This window comes from Schistocerca nitens, chromosome 10, assembly GCF_023898315.1.
Source record: "Schistocerca nitens isolate TAMUIC-IGC-003100 chromosome 10, iqSchNite1.1, whole genome shotgun sequence".
Classification (NCBI taxonomy): Eukaryota; Metazoa; Arthropoda; class Insecta; order Orthoptera; family Acrididae; genus Schistocerca; species Schistocerca nitens.
The window spans coordinates 216,780,248-216,799,928 of NC_064623.1; the positions used below are offsets into that span (position 1 = coordinate 216,780,248).

General features: G+C 43.8%; 1 protein-coding gene across 1 annotated transcript in view; it reads right to left on the bottom strand.

The window, feature by feature from the left end:
* The window catches only part of LOC126210650 (esterase FE4-like), a 180,464-nt gene that overhangs the window by 57,292 nt on the left and 103,491 nt on the right, over nt 1-19,681 (bottom strand). The window contains exon 5 of the mRNA XM_049939980.1: nt 6,563-6,762. Within this exon, the coding sequence (XP_049795937.1) occupies nt 6,563-6,762 (200 nt within the window). The remainder of the gene's footprint in view (nt 1-6,562; nt 6,763-19,681) is intronic.

Genomic DNA, 19,681 nt, shown 5'->3' on the forward strand with positions numbered 1-19,681 from the left:
TCAGCCGGGAGGTCAAATGGCACCTCAAAAACCCACGTATTGTCCGTACACCCAGACCAGAATGTTCTACAGTAACCGTGCCGACATTCCCGTCACCGTGGCAAAATTGGAGATCTGCTTTTGTCGCCTGTAGAATTCTCTCACACGCCGCGTCATTTACCATCTCAACATACACCGTGGGACTAATGATGGACAGGTGAATTCCGACAATATCGTTTGGCGGTATCTTGACTTCCTCTCGAATGAATCGCTCCACTGCTAAAGCCTTTGGTCGTTCGTAGTCTTTGCAGAAATTGAATCGTAATGTAGTCTTCCTGTACTTGTTCGCCATGATCGTTGTTGCTAGCCCGCGCGCAGACTAAGTCCACAAGTAAACAAACAGTCGCACACGCCGCACAGGCGGAAGTATCGGACCTCCGCTTCGCACGGCCGCTAGCGCCGAACTGAGACCAACTGAGCTACCGGGAGCGGACTTGGCTCATCAATGTAGAGGCCCCTTTTAGAGCTGACCTTGCCATGTCGTTGCCAAGAAAATACGGCGACACTGTGCCCAGAAAAGGACGTGCAGCGCCGCTAGTTTCCTCTAAAGGATTATCAGCTCACCTGATAAAATACTGGACACCTCGTTAAAAGAGTCCACTAGCACTGTGGAGGACTGGTTGGAACTGGTGCTGGTACTGGTACTGGCTGACCACGCGACCGCAAAGACAGCGAGGGAAAGACGACTGTCTATATGCCTCTGTGCGAACCCTCTTATCTTGTCTTCGTAGTCCTTAAGCAAAATGCTCGTTGGCGGCAGTAAGATAGTTCTGCAGCCAGCTTCAAATTCCGGTTCTCTAACCTTTGTCAATAGTGGAATGATAATTAAATCCAGACCCTAAGCTGCCGACATAAACAGTGTAAGACGTCGTGGTCTCCTGGCCTTCATTGCTTACATATTCCGCCCTCACAATCATATTCCGCACATCAAGACGCTTCATTCGAACCCGAACTCGATAAGATAAAGTCAATGTTGTATGAATTCATGGGGTTGAAATACTCGAGGCTGGCGTAGACACATACATTCCAGACACGACGGCCCCAGGAGCTTTTAGTTCGAGAGAGGCAGACCACACACCGGGAGGCCGGTCCCTTCAGAGAACGAGTCAACCTCGGCTGCCCTTGGAGCAGACAGTGTGTGCCCGAGTGAAAGGGGGAACGGCCCCGTGTTCTGCTTAAAAGCAAATTCCGCTACATTGTGTGGGAGCGTCCAACCTACGCATTGTTTACACGTAGCACGCAGTTTCAGAGATTTTCACAGGGAGACAGCAAACGCCAAACGCCGATACTACAGATTTCCGGATTGGTCGCCTTAAACCAAACGTCATTCTCCCGTTTTAGAAGAGCAATATATTTCTGACGCCTTGAGCTGAAGGAGTAATGGAAGATGGAAGAGACCGAAAGATATACCTCTTCACGTCTGGCGTGGAGAGGCGCCGTTCGGTTGTCGCTCTTGGAACGAGGAACAAGTCTCTCTTGAGTACTTCACTGGGAGACCACCTGTTGAGAGCGAATCGAAGTGCGACTCTATATTGAGTCCTTGCGATTAAGTGTTGTTCACTGTGTTGGCCGACATACTTATTGTGCTATGTGAACAGACCGAGTTATAGTCAAACGCCTGCGAGCGAATTTTTGAGTGGCATCGCGGTGGATTGGTTATCTGACCGGTGTACCACGCCAATAGTTAGACTAGGGGCGAATAGGAGTCCTTGACTTCATCAAGGCGTAGGTGGAGTTTGACTGGCGGAGGTCAATCAAGATAGAACGAGACTTATCTTATTTGTCAGCAGCGAGCGGCGCAGACAGCAGTCATCGCAGCTTACGCTACTGTGCGCTACAGCTATTGCGAACCCCATATTTCCTCCACAACAGTACACTTCACTGCATTTCACATGCGACAGCCTCGACCGAACCTAGCAACATTCTAAAGGATAATTATTCAAGTTGAGTAGGCACGCCTCTCAGCCATTCTGCCAAGTCAATAACAATCTTAAACTTTGTATAGAAATTTCATTAGCGAATCCTATCCTTGAGAGGTAACTTCACATTCCGAAAAGAACCAGGATATAACTTGTGTTGTGGGTTGGCAGGAGAGCCAACACCGGATTTGAGAGGAAGCCGAAAGGCACGCGTTTTAGCTCACGCAGGCTGGCGTGAGGTCTGGAACAGGACAAGGAAATTAGACTGTAGAAAAAACTGACGTAGCTGGTGGAATACTTAACTTTAATCCATAAATGGTGAACGTCGCTCTTGACGGTACATGTTTTACAGTATCAATAGTAACTGGTAATGGCGCCTTGCTAGGTCGTAGCAAATGACGTAGCTGAAGGCTATGCTAACTATCGTCTCGGCAAATGAGAGCGTATTTTGTCAGTGAACCATCGCTAGCAAAGTCGGTTGTACCACTGGGGCGAGTGCTAGGAAGTCTCTCTAGACCTGCCGTGTGGCGGCGCTCAGTCTGCAATCACTGATAGTGGCGACACGCGGGTCCGACGTATACTAATGGACCGCGGCCGATTTAAAGGCTACCACCTAGCAAGTGTGGTGTCTGGCGGTGACACCACAACTTGTTCAATTCGTAACTAAAAGTGCCATTGTGATTTGACACAATTTTTGCAAAATAAATAATAATGTTCGTTTGTTTCATGTTTTTCTTACACTAACTAGCACTACTCCAGTACCCAAGTATCCCACTAGTTACGTAAGAAATTTTGTGAATTTTTGTGTCATTTCCTTACAGCGGACGACTCCAGAAGATATTTATTGCTGAAAGTTTTTCACGCATTTCTCTTTAGAACGTTAGGAGCGTCTGTCTGACTTCTGTAGTAGTGTGGGTGTGGAAACTGCATCTTGCAGGAGCCACAGGGTAAAGGGTACATCTCAGATTAATCCGTTGCACAGAATAACAGAACAGCAGATCAACCCCACCACACAACGGGGCAGTTGAAAATGTGTGACCCGACCGGAACTCGAACCCGGGATCTTCTGCTTACATGGCAGACGATCTATCCATCTGAGCCACCGAGGGCACAGAGGATAGTGCGACAGCAGGGATTTATCCCTTGCACGCTCCCCGTGAGACCCACATTCCCGACTTAATCGCCACACACTACATTTGTACTGTGTAGATACTATCTTGATATTTGCCGATAGTGTTCCTCGAAGAAAATGTGGCCTTCCCTCCAGGGCTTCCAGCCTGAATCCCTGAACCATTCCTGTAATACTTGCGAGTTCGTCAAACCCGTCGCTAACAAAGCTGGCAGCCCACCACTGAATTGCTCCGTTGTCATCCTTCAATCCGACCTGGTGCGTACCCGAAACACTCTATCGGTACTAAAGAACTGGTCCCGCTAGTGCACCGTATGCTCTCTCCTTTATGAATCAACCACACTTTCCAAGAATTCTCCCAATCAACCGAGATCGACTATTCGCATTATCTACTACTATTCTTACACGATCGTTCCATTTCATAACACTTCGCAACGTTACGCCCGGATACACTATTTGATCAAAAATATCCGGAAGCCTGGCTACTTCGTGCCGCCCTCCATTCAGTATAGTGTTGGCCCACCCCTAGTCTTGATGACAGCTTCCACTTCGCAGGCATACGTTCAATTAGGTGCTGAAAGGTTTCTTGGGGAATGGCAGCCGGTTCTTCACGGAATGCTGCACTGAGGAGAGCTATTGATGTTGGTCGGTCAGGCCTGGCACGAAGAAGCGGTTCCAAAATATCCCAAAGGTGTTCTAATAGGATTCAGGTCAGAACTCTGTGCAGGCCAGTACATTACAGGGATGTTATTGTCGTGCGACCACTCTGCCACAGGCCGTGCATTATGGTTCAAAATGGTTCAAATGGGTCCGAGCACTATGGGAATTTCCGAGGTCATCAGTCCCCTAGAACTTAGAACTACTTAAACCTAACTAACCTAGGGACATCACACACACCCATGCCCGAGGCAGGATTCGAACCTGCGACCGTAGCGGTCGCGCGGTTCCAGACTGTAGCGCCTAGAACCGCTCGGCCACCCCGACCGGCGTGCATTATGAACAGGTGCTCGATCGTGTTGAAAGATGCAATCGACATCCCCGAATTGCTCTTCAACAGTGGGAAGCAAGAAGGTGCTTACAATATCAATGTAGGCCTGTGCTGTGATAGTGCCACGCAAAACAACAAGGGGTGCAAGCCCCCTCCATGAAAAGCATGACCACACCATAACACCAGCGCATCCGAATTTTACTGTTGGCACTACACACGCTGGCAGATGAAGTTCAACGGGCATTCGCCATACCCGCACCCTTCCATCGGATCGCCACATTGTGTACCGTGATCCGTCACTCCACACAACGTTATTCCACTGTTCAGTTGTCCAATGTTTACGTTCGAGGCGTCGTTTGCCATTTATCGCCGTGAGGTGTGGCTTATGAGCAGCCGCTCGACCATGGAATTCAAGTTTTCTCATTTCCTGCCTGTCATAGTACTTGTAATGGATGCTGATGCAGTTTGGAATTCCTTTGTCGCGGTCTGGATAGATAGGATTCTCTTCAACTGCCGGCTGTCTCTGTCAGTGAACAGAAGAGATCGCCCTTTATGCTTTTGTGCTATACGTGTCCCTTCGCGTTTGTATTTCTCTATCACATCGGAAACAGCGGACTTAGGGATGTTTAGGAGTGTGGAAATCTCGCGAGCAGACGTATGACACAAGTGACACCCAATCAGTTGACGACGTGAAGTCCGTGAATTTGGCGGACCGCCCCACTCTGCTCTCTCTCGATGTCTAATGACAACCTGTGTTGATATGGAGTACCTGGCAGTAGGTGGCAGCACAGTGCACCTAATATGTGAAACGTATGTTTTTGGGAGTGTCCGGATTCTTTTGATCACATAGTGTACGTACGTGGCTTGATGGACAATCAGGGTCCCTTATGCACCTAGACTGGTAGTCTAAACCATTCATTCTTAATGCCACAGGAAACGTCCTGTAATGTCCGCAGGAATGTACACACGCCCAGTATTTCTTAGATCTGTGGGATCTGATCCTTAATGAGTGGTTTAGCTGGATAAGGCGTACCTGAAAAATATTTGCGAAATTTCTTGCTCGCAGAATTGAGGTCATTATCAAGGGAAGGAGGGGGGGGTGCTACACGGTATTAGCGTCATGTCTGTTAGGAGTGGCTGATTTTGTACTGTTCGCTTTTGTGTTTCCAGTGTGCAAGGAATCGAGCTGGGAAGTCAGAGCACGCGAAATTCTCTTTACTCTTTTTCTCAGAAGAGTCCACCTCCGTAGACGAGGTCACTAATGCCCACCTGCGTGTTGGCACTCGTGTCGGTGGTAAGCCGACTCCTGTTGATGGAAAACTATTACCACCAGTATTTACACGGCCAGGGAAGCAGGGATGGTGGCTCAAAGAATGTCAAATCAAACATCTTTTAGCTGTCTAAATTTCCAAACATTTTATTGGGCTACCAGTTTCGGCGATGTATCATGCCATAGTCAGGCCCCCTGACCGACGTGTAATTCCAACATCGATCCCAGTCAAAATAGGGGCCAGCAATCAAAGACTGGTGTCTGTAAATTTTTGATACAGCGATCACTTCAACATTATCAGGGCATTCTCAGAAAAACCTGCCTCCTTAGACGAGGTCACTAACGCTCATCTGTGCAGTGGCACGCGACTCGGAGGTAAGCCAGTTCGAATCTTGGTGGTGGAAAATTTTCACTGCCAGTAGTTATACATACAGGAGGCAGGGATGGTGCCTTAATGAATGACGGTGATGACGATGATGTTGAAGTGATGGCTGTATCAAAAATCTACAGATACCAGTCTCTGAATGCTGGCCCCTATTTTGACCAGAAGTGATGTTGGAATCTTCCTACACGTAATAAGACGGCGTAATATACAACCGAAACAGGTAGCCCACAAAATAAGTTTGGAAATTTAGAGGTCTGAAAGATGAACAGCCGAGGCCCCACAACCACATGGACGTACGATGGTATACAGTTTCTGATGACCAGTGTTTACGCTGATATCCTGGATTAAATTCTAAACCTCTCAAGGAGTCTCATGAAATGAGGGGATGTGGCACTGTTGATCCATTAATCGAATGGGGCCTTTAGACGTGGTGGTCCCTTTGGTAGTGTCTGAGACCAGCAGGCTATGTGCTGGCACAACAAAAACACAGTGCAGTGTACAAACAATCATCAGAGTCATCGACACGGCACGATGCGCACTTGACATGTTGTAGAACATCGGAGGAAGGCAAAGGCGAACCACTTCTACACGGCACTTGCCTACAATAACGACGAAGGACTACTGTGTTTTCTCCTCTACACTCAGACCTCGAGTATAGGACTGCTTTTCATCTCAGAAAAAGTAAGTTTGGTGAGACATTATGAAATATCTTTTTTAAACACACACATAACATACAAACATACATACACACACAGAGAGAGAGAGAGAGAGAGAGAGAGAGAGAGAGAGAGAGAGGTGCTTACACTGTTGACACTGAAATGTGGCGCAGTACCTCCTCTGTACGGCCGAATAGGGCGCTCTCCTGCAGTAGCCTGTCAGGCTGCTTCCTGAGGAACTCCACCAGCTCCTTGGAGTCCTGCGTCTTCAGGCCGAGGTGCTCTCCCAGTAAGAAGGACCTCGCACGCACATCCTTCGTGAACGCCCCATCTCCGGTCGCCACTCCACTCTGGGCGATGGCTCTCCGGAACAGACCTGCCATACCGAAAGCTGCTAAAGTGACCTTACGTTTACATTTATCTATCTACATCTACAGTTGCATTTATAGACACATCTGCATCACCATCTACATCCACATTTACATTTACATCTGCATCTACAGTTGGATTTATACACTCCTGGAAATGGAAAAAAAGAACACATTGACACCGGTGTGTCAGACCCACCATACTTGCTCCGGACACTGCGAGAGGGCTGTACAAGCAATGATCACACGCACGGCACAGCGGACACACCAGGAACCGCGGTGTTGGCCGTCGAATGGCGCTAGCTGCGCAGCATTTGTGCACCGCCGCCGTCAGTGTCAGCCAGTTTGCCGTGGCATACGGAGCTCCATCGCAGTCTTTAACACTGGTAGCATGCCGCGACAGCGTGGACGTGAACCGTATGTGCAGTTGACGGACTTTAAGCGAGGGCGTATAGTGGGCATGCGGGAGGCCGGGTGGACGTACCGCCGAATTGCTCAACACGTGGGGCGTGAGGTCTCCACAGTGCATCGATGTTGTCGCCAGTGGTCGGCGGAAGGTGCACGTGCTCGTCGACCTGGGACCGGACCGCAGCGACGCACGGATGCACGCCAAGACCGTAGGATCCTACGCAGTGCCGTAGGGGACCGCACCGCCACTTCCCAGCAAATTAGGGACACTGTTGCTCCTGGGGTATCGGCGAGGACCATTCGCAACCGTCTCCATGAAGCTGGGCTACGGTCCCGCACACCGTTAGGCCGTCTTCCGCTCACGCCCCAACATCGTGCAGCCCGCCTCCAGTGGTGTCGCGACAGGCGTGAATGGAGGGACGAATGGAGACGTGTCGTCTTCAGCGATGAGAGTCGCTTCTGCCTTGGTGCCAATGATGGTCGTATGCGTGTTTGGCGCCGTGCAGGTCAGCGCCACAATCAGGACTGCATACGACCGAGGCACACAGGGCCAACACCCGGCATCATGGTGTGGGGAGCGATCTCCTACACTGGCCGTACACCACTGGTGATCGTCGAGGGGACACTGAATAGTGCACGGTACATCCAAACCGTCATCGAACCCATCGTTCTACCATTCCTAGACCGGCAAGGGAACGTGCTGTTCCAACAGGACAATGCACGTCCGCATGTATCCCGTGCCACCCAACGTGCTCTAGAAGGTGTAAGTCAACTACCCTGGCCAGCAAGATCTCCGGATCTGTCCCCCATTGAGCATGTTTGGGACTGGATGAAGCGTCGTCTCACGCGGTCTGTACGTCCAGCACGAACGCTGGTCCAACTGAGGCGCCAGGTGGAAATGGCATGGCAAGCCGTTCCACAGGACTACATCCAGCATCTCTACGATCGTCTCCATGGGAGAATAGCAGCCTGCATTGCTGCGAAAGGTGGATATACACTGTACTAGTGCCGACATTGTGCATGCTCTGTTGCCTGTGTCTATGTGCCTGTGGTTCTGTCAGTGTGATCATGTGATGTATCTGACCCCAGGAATGTGTCAATAAAGTTTCCCCTTCCTGGGACAATGAATTCACGGTCTTCTTATTTCAATTTCCAGGAGTGTAGATACATCTGTATCAACATCTACATCTACAGCTACATCTCCATCTATATTGTAAGGTGGCAGGCAAATCCAGTACCATGAAAACCCTGACATGATAGCAAATCCGGCAGTATGTCACATAGCTCCGAATAAATCGTGACATTAAAGTAACCAAAGTAATACGAGTAACGAGTGAGCAAATGGAATACCACAGACGCCTAAATGCATGTCATACCTTCCCACCGTGAAACAGGCGCAGTTCCGAGGGGAGAAATGAGACCAGAAGCCGACCGCCAAGTCCACCTCCAGCCCATGTTAAAAGATAGAGCCCTCCAGAAGAACAGTATAGATGTTACGATAACACAAAAAGGGCCACACCAGCTGCAAGATTCAGCGTGAGACTATACGCGTGTCTGTTACGTAGCAAACATTAAAAACATTGCCCCGCCACGAAAAGTATAACGTTTCTCATTGGACAGACAGAATTTTTGTAGGCGGAGCTTAAGGTTAACATTGAGACCCTGATTGGTCAGTTGAAAACACAGCCAGATAGCTGTTCTTAAACCAACTTCGGTAAATTGTAGTAAGGAGAGGTTAGAGAGGAGTTGCTTCCGAGACGGCGAGGTGTGTGGAGCTGCGCCGCCCGCCGCCCCCTGAAGCTGACTAACCAACGACAAGGTAATGAACGCACGCGATGCCGCATAAGAGCACATAAGGCTTCACTCAGAACTGCAGAAGTCTCATCTGTTATATCCCCTTTTTACGTAATACTAGTGTCGATCGTCAATTAAACTTCGTGGTATTCACATTTGCTATTAGAAGTTAAAATCTGAAACGCGATGATTTTTCTGTTATATAGTTATTGAGAAGCCACATCAGCCACTGTAATTTACGACAAGTTAAATAAGAAATTAAAGATAATTGAGGGTCACTGTAGACCATTTTGATAGTTTTCTCTTTTATGAAACTTAAACCTAGATTATAGATGTGATATGGCAAAGGTCATCCTTCGATCAATTATAGAACTTGGAAACCCATTCAGGGAATATTCGTTCACATTTTTGTTGAACGCAGTTGGTTTTTATCATCCTGTATTAAAATATTTCCTTTTATCAATAGTGCAATTTATAAACAATGTTTTGTGAGTAGAATAAAATTTCCAATGGTAAACTTAACTGCTTTTTCGACGTTATTTTACCAGCTAACTAAAATAGAAAAGCCTTGAACCCATTCCACTAAATTTAGTTAGTATTAAGATTCTTTTACAGGGAGTGCAGTGGAGCTGACGCTGAAATCATTAAGTAATTGGTTATATCATCGCTAGTCTCACTGAACTCTTCTGAACTCTACATGTCATGTGTGGTCTGGCGTCTCCTTACCAGCAACAGGTCCCAGGTTCAAACTAGTCAATTCCCTAAAAAACACGCTCAGAGCGTCGTTGCGCGAAAGTGGTAGGGAGACACGACTTAGAACAAAAAGACACCACGCAGAATGTTAGAACATATACATCTGTATCTACAATAATATCTGCATCTACAGCCCGCATCTCGTGGTCGTGCGGTAGCGTTCTCGCTTCCCACGCCCGGGTTCCCGGGTTCGATTCCCGGCGGGGTCAGGGATTTTCTATGACTCGTGATGGCTGGGTGTTGTGTGATGTCCTTAGGTTAGTTAGGTTTAAGTAGTTCTAAGTTCTAGGGGACTGATGACCATAGATGTTAAGTCCCATAGTGCTCAGAGCCATTTGAACCAAGCCATCTGCATCTACATCTGCATCACTATCTGCATGTATATTTACATCTGCATCTGCGTCTGCACCTGCACTTGCATGGAAATCTACATCTACTTTTAAATCTGCATCTACATCTATACATGTGCACCACATAATCTGTGTCTACAGCATAGTGTTTGATGCTTTCTACCGCTGCTGGTCATTCCGTTTCCTACTCCAATGCCGGCCGGGTAGACGAGCGGTTCTAGGCGCTTCAGTCTGGAACCGCGCGACCGATACGGTCGCAGGTTCGAATCCTACCTCGGGCATGAATGTGTGTGATGTCCTTAGGTTAGTTAGGTTTAAGTAGTTCTAAGTTCTAGTGGATTGATGACCTCAGATGTTGTCCCATAGTGCTCAGAGCCATTTGAACCATTTGAACCTATTTCACTCCCGAAGGAAGCGAGAGGCAAGTTGTAACCAGTATGGCTAGGACCCTAATCTCCTTTGTATTGTATTGTATTGTATGTCGACGACTGCCGCAGTCCACATCACGCCCCCCGCCGCTCCACACCGACCCACTCTTTCAGGATAATTGTGAAGTTTAGCCCCCCCCCCCCTCACGAGGAACGTCTCACACCAGACAAGTGTAACCCCTATGTTTCCGTTGTAGAGTAAAGGTGGTGTACGAGCACGTGGAGAACTTGTTTGCGCAGCAATCGCCGACATAATGTAGCCGAGGCGGAATAAGGGCAACCAGCCTCGGTCCCGGGTTCGATCCCCGCCACTGCCCAAATTTTGATAAATAATCAGCATTGGCGGCCGAAGACTTCCGGCATAAGAAGTCAGCCTCATTCTGCCAACGGACTTGTCAAAGAGGGCGGAGGAGCGGATAGAGGTTCAGGGCACTCTCTTGTCCTTGGGGTGCGAAATTGCCCCTAAAGGCGGAAGAATCAGCAATGATCAACGGCATGAGGATGCAGAAAGCAATGGAAACCACTGGCAAAAGATTCCGGAATAGTCCCACATTCGGATCTCCGGGAGGGGACTGCCAATGGGGAGGTTACCATGAGAAAAAGATTGAATAATCAACGAAAGGATAACGTTCTACGAGTCGGGGCGTGGAAGTCAGAAGTTTGAACGTCGTAGGGAAACTAGAAAATCTGAAAAGGGAAATGCAAAGGTTCAATCTAGATATAGTAGGGGTCAGTGAAGTGAAGTTCTCTAACGCTATAGATACAGCAATAAGGAATAGCGCAGTAGGCAGTACAGTTGAAGAGGAATGGACATCTCTAAAAAGGGCCATCACAGAAGTTGGGAAGGAAAACATGGGTACAAAGAAGGTAGCTGCGAAGAAACCATGGGTAACAGAAGAAATACATCAGCTGATTGATGAAAGGAGGAAGTACAAACATGTTCCGGGAAAATCAGGAATACAGAAATACAAGTCGCTGAGGAATGAAATAAATAGGAAGTGCAGGGAAGCTAAGAGGAAATGGCTGCAGGAAAAATGTGAAATCGAAAAAGATATGATTGTCGGAAGGACAGACTCAGCATAGAGAAAAGTCAAAACAACCTTTGGTGACATTAAAAGCAATGGTGGTAACATTAAGAGTGCAACGGGAATTCCACTGTTAAATGCAGAGGAGAGAGCAGATAGGTGGAAAGAATACATTGAAAGCCTCTATGAGGGTGAGGATTTGTCTGATGTGATAGAAGAAGAAACAGGAGTCGATTTAGAAGAGATAGGGGATCCAGTATTAGAATCGGAATTTAAAAGAGCTTTGGAGGACTTACGATCAAATAAGGCAGAAGGGATAGATAACATTCCATCAGAATTTCTAAAATCATTGGGGGAAGTGGCAACAAAACGACTATTCACGTTGGTGTGTAGAATATATGAGTCTGGCGACATATCATCTGACTTTGGGAAAAGCATTATCCACACAATTCCGAAGACGGCAAGAGCTGACAAGTGCGAGAATTATCGCACAATCAGCTTAACAGCTCATGCAACGAAGCTGCTTACAAGAATAATATACAGAAGAATGGAAATGAAAATTGAGAATGCGCTAGGTGACGATCAGTTTGGCTTTAGGAAAAGTAAAGAGACGAGGGAGGCAATTCTGGCGTTACGGCTAATAATGGAAGCAAGGCTAAAGAAAAATCAAGACACTTTCATAGGATTTGTCGATCTGGAAAAAGCGTTCGACAGTATAAAATGGTGCAAGCTGTTGGAGATTCTGAATATTCTGAAAAAAAGTAGGGGTAAGCTATAGGGAGAGACGGGTCATATACAATATGTACAACAACCAAGAGGGAATAATAAGAGTGGACGATCAAGAACGAAGTGCTCGTATTAAGAAGGGTGTAAGACAAGGCTGTAGCCTTTCGCCCCTACTCTCCAATCTGTACATCGAGGAAGCAATGATGGAAATAAAAGAAAGGTGCAGGAGTGGAATTAGAATACAAGGTGAAAGGATATCAATGATACGATTCGCTGATGACATTGCTATCCTGAGTGAAAGTGAAGAAGAATTAAATGATCTGCTGAACGGAATGAACAGTCTAATGAGTACACAGTATGGTTTGAGAGTAAATCGGAGAAAGACGAAGGTAATGAGAAGTAGTAGAAATGAGAACAGCGAGAAACTTAACATCAGGATTAATGGTCACGAAGTCAATGAAGGAATTCTGCTACCTAGGCAGTAAAATAACCAATGGCGGACGGAGCAAGGAGGACATCAAAAAGCTGACTCGCTATGGCAAAAAAGGCATTTCTGGCCAATAGAAGTCTACTAATATCAAATACCGGCCTTAATTTGAGGAAGAAATTACTGAGGATGTACGTCTGGAGTACAGCATTGTATGGTAGTGAAACATGGACTGTGGGAAAACCGGAACAGAAGAGAATCGAAGCATTTGAGATGTGGTGCTATAGACGAATGTTGAAAATTAGGTGGACTGATAAGGTAAGGAATGAGGAGGTTCTACGCAGAATCGGAGAGGAAAGGAATATGTGGAAAACACTGATAAGGAGAAGGGACAGGATGATAGGACATCTGCTAAGACATGAGGGAATGACTTCCATGGTACTAGAGGGAGCTGTAGAGGGCAAAAACTGTAGAGGAAGACAGAGATTGGAATACGTCAAGCAAATAATTGAGGACGTAGGTTGCAAGTGCTACTCTGAGATGAAGAGGTTAGCACAGGAAAAGAATTCGTGGCGGGCCGCATCAAACCAGTCAGTAGATTGATGACAAAAAAACCCACATTCCCCGAGGCAGATGGCAAACCGCCTAAAAACCATCCACAGAGTGGCCGGCTCCCCACACCTCGACACAAGTCCGCCGGGCAAATTCATGCCGGGGGCCAGGTGCTCCTTCGCAAGCCGGAAAGCTGTGCGTTAGACCGCTCAGCTAACTGGGCGGGCGTAATCTCCCTTACTTTATCCTTAAGCGAGATGCACTTAGGAGGCAATGAAATCTGTTTGCGCTCTGCCACGAGTGCTGGTTTTCTGAACTTCCTGAATAGCTTTATGCGCGCAGTGCTTCACAGCACTCAAATACCTGTAAGTCAGAGAAGAATTTTTAAAACTTGCAAAAGCTGTTATATTAATCATTTTTATGATTTTAGATTAGTTTCTATTTTAATCACTATTAGTGCAGAAATATATGAAATGGGGAGACGATTTATTGCCACAAAGAGTATGTAGAGAGCCAGATTCAGCTAAGCAGTTCACTGCAGATATTTTCGGAACGTTTTGTGATACTGTAATTGTACTTCCACTGAGATGATCTGTGAGAGAGTCCTTACTAAATCGCGTATACTCTATTATAGCGATGTTAATTACACAAATATCGGTATCAACTTCGCTTTTTCAAATCGAACTATGGTGATTTATGCTGTTAGTATGTAGTCTTTAAAAAGAAAAATTCAGTGGCGTTCCAGTCTTCAAAATCTGATTACAAGTTTCGGAAAAATTACAAAATTTAGAACTTAGGAATTATTTATTTTGAAAATGAAACTGGTTGCTGTCTTATACGGAATTTCGTGAGTTCATATCCAAAAAAGGAAATGCGTCATGTCGTATATGGAAAAACAGCTTTGCATCGTCGCAATACCAATATAAAAGGAGAATCCAGGAAATGAAGCTTTCATTCTGTTTGTGCCGTGTACGTGTCGAGTGATATTTAATAATTTCTATTGAAATGCTCGAAAAATAAAGCGGATAAATTCAAAGCGCAGTGCATAGCTAAAGATAATGCACATCAAAACAGGACCTTGACATCGTTGCTCATAGAAGTAATCTGAAAACGAATGTCAGAGCGAAAACCCAAAATGTACGAGGAAACAATTCCTGAAAACTTATCGAAAATTGAAGTTAACAAAAGCACACACGTGAAATAAAACCCCTATAAATTAATAGCACCTACTATCGCTATAAACATAGATTACTACAATCATACGGCAGCCATAGATGTACGCGCAAACAAATAATGTATAGATCATCTGTATAACAGTGCTTATATCTGATAAGCGTATGACATCGTAGCTCCATAACTGTCAGATTACCGTCATTACGTATTAATTACTAACTTAATTCAATAAATATAGACCGACAGTCAAAACACAGTTGGCAACGATGTAATGTGTATGCCACTACAGAGAGACAATAATGTAAGTAAGTAGCAATCCATGCTCAATGTTCTACCATAACATAAATATGTACACTCAAGCGCAAAGAAGTGGCATAGGCATGCGTATTGAAATACAGAGATATGTAAACAGGCAGAATACGGCGCTGAGGTCGGCAGCGCATATACAGGGTGGTCCATTGATCGTGACCGGGACTAATATCACACGAAATAAGCATCAAACGAAAATTTTTACTTATGGACCGTCTGACAGCAACTGAATAAAACACAATTTTAGTGCCATACGCGTTTCGCCTTTATTTTCTGCAAGGCATCATCAGTGGCCTGGAATATGTACATATGTTAGCTATTTTATTTACATTTTTGTCACTGTGCCTATAGGTTATAAACAGTTCTGGTGGTTGGTATTTCTTATTAAGTAGTAATGTTTTGAACTGTACTTACAGGTTGCGTGGACAGTTTCTTACATATTACGCTACTGTTGCATTTTTGGTGTTCTTCTTCTTACGAACGCCAATTTGCGGTTTTTTCCACATTCCACAGTACTATGCACTGAACACTTGTTTTAATGCAATGTTTTGGTTTCTGTTGCCGACTGTCAAATGTTTTTGCCAAAGATCGAATATTATTGCCAAATTTATGCATGGAGGTATAAGGAGGGGAGATGGCACAATGGCCGTCTGCTGTACGTCTGTTTGAAGCCGGTGGGCCGCCATGTTTGATTGGTCAAAAGTGACAGAGCTCTTGTTAGAATTGCGTGTTCTTCATATCTAACGTTATGTCTGCGAAATAATTTCAGATGATGAGTGTTACAATGTTTACATGCACAACAAAACGTCAGAATAGCTTTTTCAGGTGTTTTCGTTTTGTTTTTAATGCGTTCTTGCCCCAGCAATACAACTGATTTTGTCTCGTTAACTTAAGTGTTTCTTTTGGATACGAACTTCGAATGATGAAAAATAACAGTGTACAAAGCTCTTTTCAAACTCAAATTACCTTTTACTGTATTTGTGTCGATGTAAACTGAAAGCAGAACCCGAAAGCTATGCTAGTTTACATACCGGATGATATTTCTTACTCGTTTACACACTTATACAAAATTTCATTTGTAAATACAAACATCGTTTGTGGTTTGTCAAGAAAAATAAGCATATGAACCCACAGAGCCCTACGAGCTTCATTGATCGGAAATCTGAAATAAAATAAGAAGAAAACAGTTTCACAAAACGTAAACAAGGCCGCACATCTCACGAATATAAACGACAATATTTTACGAACGGGGCCACTTACGCATGGAACGTGATTCCTTTTAACTTGGTAGCACTATTCCAACGGTTAGTACACCCGTAAACAACGCAAACCGGCATTTTAAAATGAAAAAACCTTCAGCAGCTCTAGACAGTAGCACAATAGGAAACGAGTCTTCTGACCAAACTGCAATGGCGGAGCTCGGTTTCTGTCGGCTTCAAGTTTGTGACGTCATGGCATCTCCCCTCCTTATACCTCCATGAATTTATGAGTGTAACTATTGAAGTATCTGTGGTCTGTTCGTGCATGCATTTGTGTGTGCGTTTGTGTATGTGTGTATGTGTTTTTTTGGTGTGATATTAATTTAATTTAATTTAATTTTTTTTATTTTTTTGTCCTGTGTGTGTGTGTTTTGGTGTGATATATATTTTTTTGTGCTGTGCGTGTGTGTGTGTGTGTGTGTGTGTGTGTGTGTGTGTGTGTGTGTGTGTATTTTGCTGTTATATAAATTATTATTATTTTTTGTTTTTCGTCGCAGTTTTCATGGCACTAGTAGAAAAAACTGAGCACAACACATACACAGCAATGAAACATTTACAAAACAAACATAAACACAAGATAATGAAACTAACAGTAAAAAAGACGCAAAAATACATTTACATTTTAAATGTGAAACCACATTAACACCAACACACATTCCATCCCCGCTTAGTTAACCTAACAGAGGCAGAACTACACGAAAATGAAAAAATGCTCTTGGAAAAAGGTTTGAAACACTGCACCAATAGCAAAGTGAACAATCAATACATAGAAAATCTCACAGTAGAAACCGAACACATCCTTACACGTGAAGAACAACAAAATAATTGCGAAATAAACATAGGACTGACAAGAGAACTAGTAAAAGAAGAAATAAAAGGCATAATAAAACAAACACAGCAGACACACAATAAGAACAACCAAACAGAAGCAGCTACTATGAAAAGGTTAAAACAAAAGTTAACAAACAATAACGTATTAATAACAAGAGCAGACAAGGGAAATGTAACAATACTCATGGATAAAGAGCAATACATCACAAAAACCAAGGAATACATAAACACCAACGCCATACAGAAACTGAAGTCTGATCCAACTACACGATTCCAGGCAAATGTGAAACAAACACTGAAAAACATTGAACACACACCCACAGACAAACAGAAATACTTCTTAACACAGAAAAACCCACAAGCACCAACACTCTGCAGTCAACCAAAAGTACATAAAGACGGAATGCCAATGAGACCTGTTATCAACTTCAAGAAAGCCCCAACATACCGCATAGCCAAACACCTCCAAAAGTTAGTTCCAAAACACTATAAAGTAGAAAAGAACAGAACAGTGATAAACACAGGAAACCTAATAGAAAACATACAGAACATACAGGTACCACACTCAGAATCACTGATTTCATTCGATATAGAAAATATGTATACCTCCATCCCTATCACAGAAACAATAGAAATCGTAGAACAAAATCTCTCATCCAACAGCAACCTCACCACAGACGCAATAAAAGAAATTACAGATATGCTCAGACTGACAACTAAACAAAACTACTTTCAGTTTGAGAAAGAATATTATCTACAAACTGATGGACTGCCCATGGGATCCCCAATATCAGGAACACTAGCAACATTTTCATCAGTCACCTAGAAAATCAGATATTTGAAAAGATAGCCACAAATGAAAGTTTCAAAATCATATATTGGTACAGATATGTGGATGACATTATTTGTCTGGTAGATGAGCCAAGTGAAAAAATAGATGAACTCCATTCAGAAATAAACAAAGCACATCAGAACATAAAATTCACACTTGAAAAAGAAAAAGAAAATCAAATAAATTTTCTTGACATTACAATTAAAAAAGAAAATGGAAAACATACATTAAACATCTTTAGAAAACCAACAGCCACAGACGCAATAATACATTCCACATCCAACCACCCCCACAGCCAGAAACTTGCAGCACTAAGACACATGTTACATAGATTAAACAGAATCCCACTCAGCAAGAGAAACTATGAACAAGAAATGAGTACAATCATACAAATAGTTAGGAACAACGGGTATGACACACATGTGGTACACAGGCTCAATCAAAAAATAAAAACACAAATAAAAAACAAACACAACATTTCCAGAATACAAAAGAACTCACAAGCTGAAAACTTACAAACACACTCAACAAACACACACAATGACAACACCACACAGAAAAGAACCAGATGGTACATCATGACCTACACACATAAACTAATACACAGAGTTGCAGACATCCTAAAGAGACAGGGCTTCATAATAGCATATAAGTCTGGGCAAAGCCTCCAATCACACCTAAGCCAGCCAGCTACCAAGAGGGACAAATTCCAACAATCAGGAATATATAAACTTGAATGTCAAAGTTGTGATGCAGTATACATAGGCATGACATGCAGGAATTTTGAAACAAGATACAAAGAACATATCAGATGTTGGAAGTATGCAACAAACCATTCCACATTTGCAGAGCATTTACAACACTACAACCATCATCCTACAACCATGGAACAAGAAATGAAAATAATGAGAATAAGCAACCATGACAAACATCTTATACAAACACAAGAAAACTTCCACATCCAGAAAGCCATAGCAGAACACAAACATGTGATAAATGAACAAACACACATCAACACAGGCTCCCTACTACACTTAATAAAGGAAATGATAACATAAAACAAAAAAACTCTTCCCCACACCATCTGGACACACACACACACACACACACACACACACACACACACAGCCCCCCTCCCCACCCAAAAAAAATAATTTTAAAAAATAATAATTAATATAACACCAAAATACAGACAGACACACACACACACACACACAGAGAGAGAGAGCACAAAAAATATATATATCACACCAAAACACACACACACACACACACACACACACACACAGGACAAAAATAATTAAAAAAAATAAAATTAAATTAAATTAATATCACACCAAACATTAACGCAAAATTGAGGCACTACAACACTGTCGTACTTCCGGAGGCACTGTATGCATCTGAAACAACACAAATAGGTGGGCAAACTAAAATCAAAGAAATAGAGAAACAAGAAAGGAAAATTCTCAGGAAAATTTTTGGTCCGATACAAGAGCAAGGAATCTGGAAGAAGAGACCAACATCAGAATTATATAAATACACAGACAAGATTACGGATACAATAAGGAAAAGAAGAATGCAGTTCTACGGACATATCCACAGGATGAATGAAAACAGAATTTCAAAGCGAATTCTTAAAGTCATCAACTTAGGCAGGGGAAAAACAAAATGGATAAAAGAAGTTGAAGAGGACCTCAAACAAGCACACATAACAGTAAACGATGCAGAAAATAGAACTGAATTCAGGAACATCATCAAAAAACATAAATTTGACACCACAACACAGAAGAGACCAGGATGCAAATGGACAGCTGAGCGAAAGAAATAACACAGTGAACACATGAAGAAAATTTGGGCTCAGAAGAAACGTAAACAATCATCATAAAGGAATTCAAGTTCAAACGCTCTCTTAAATGGGAATAATCGAAAATAATAATAATAATAATAATAATAATAATAATAATAATAATATCACACCAAAAAACACTCACACACATACACAAACGCACACACAAATGCATACACGAACAGACCACAGATACTTCAATAGTTACACTCAT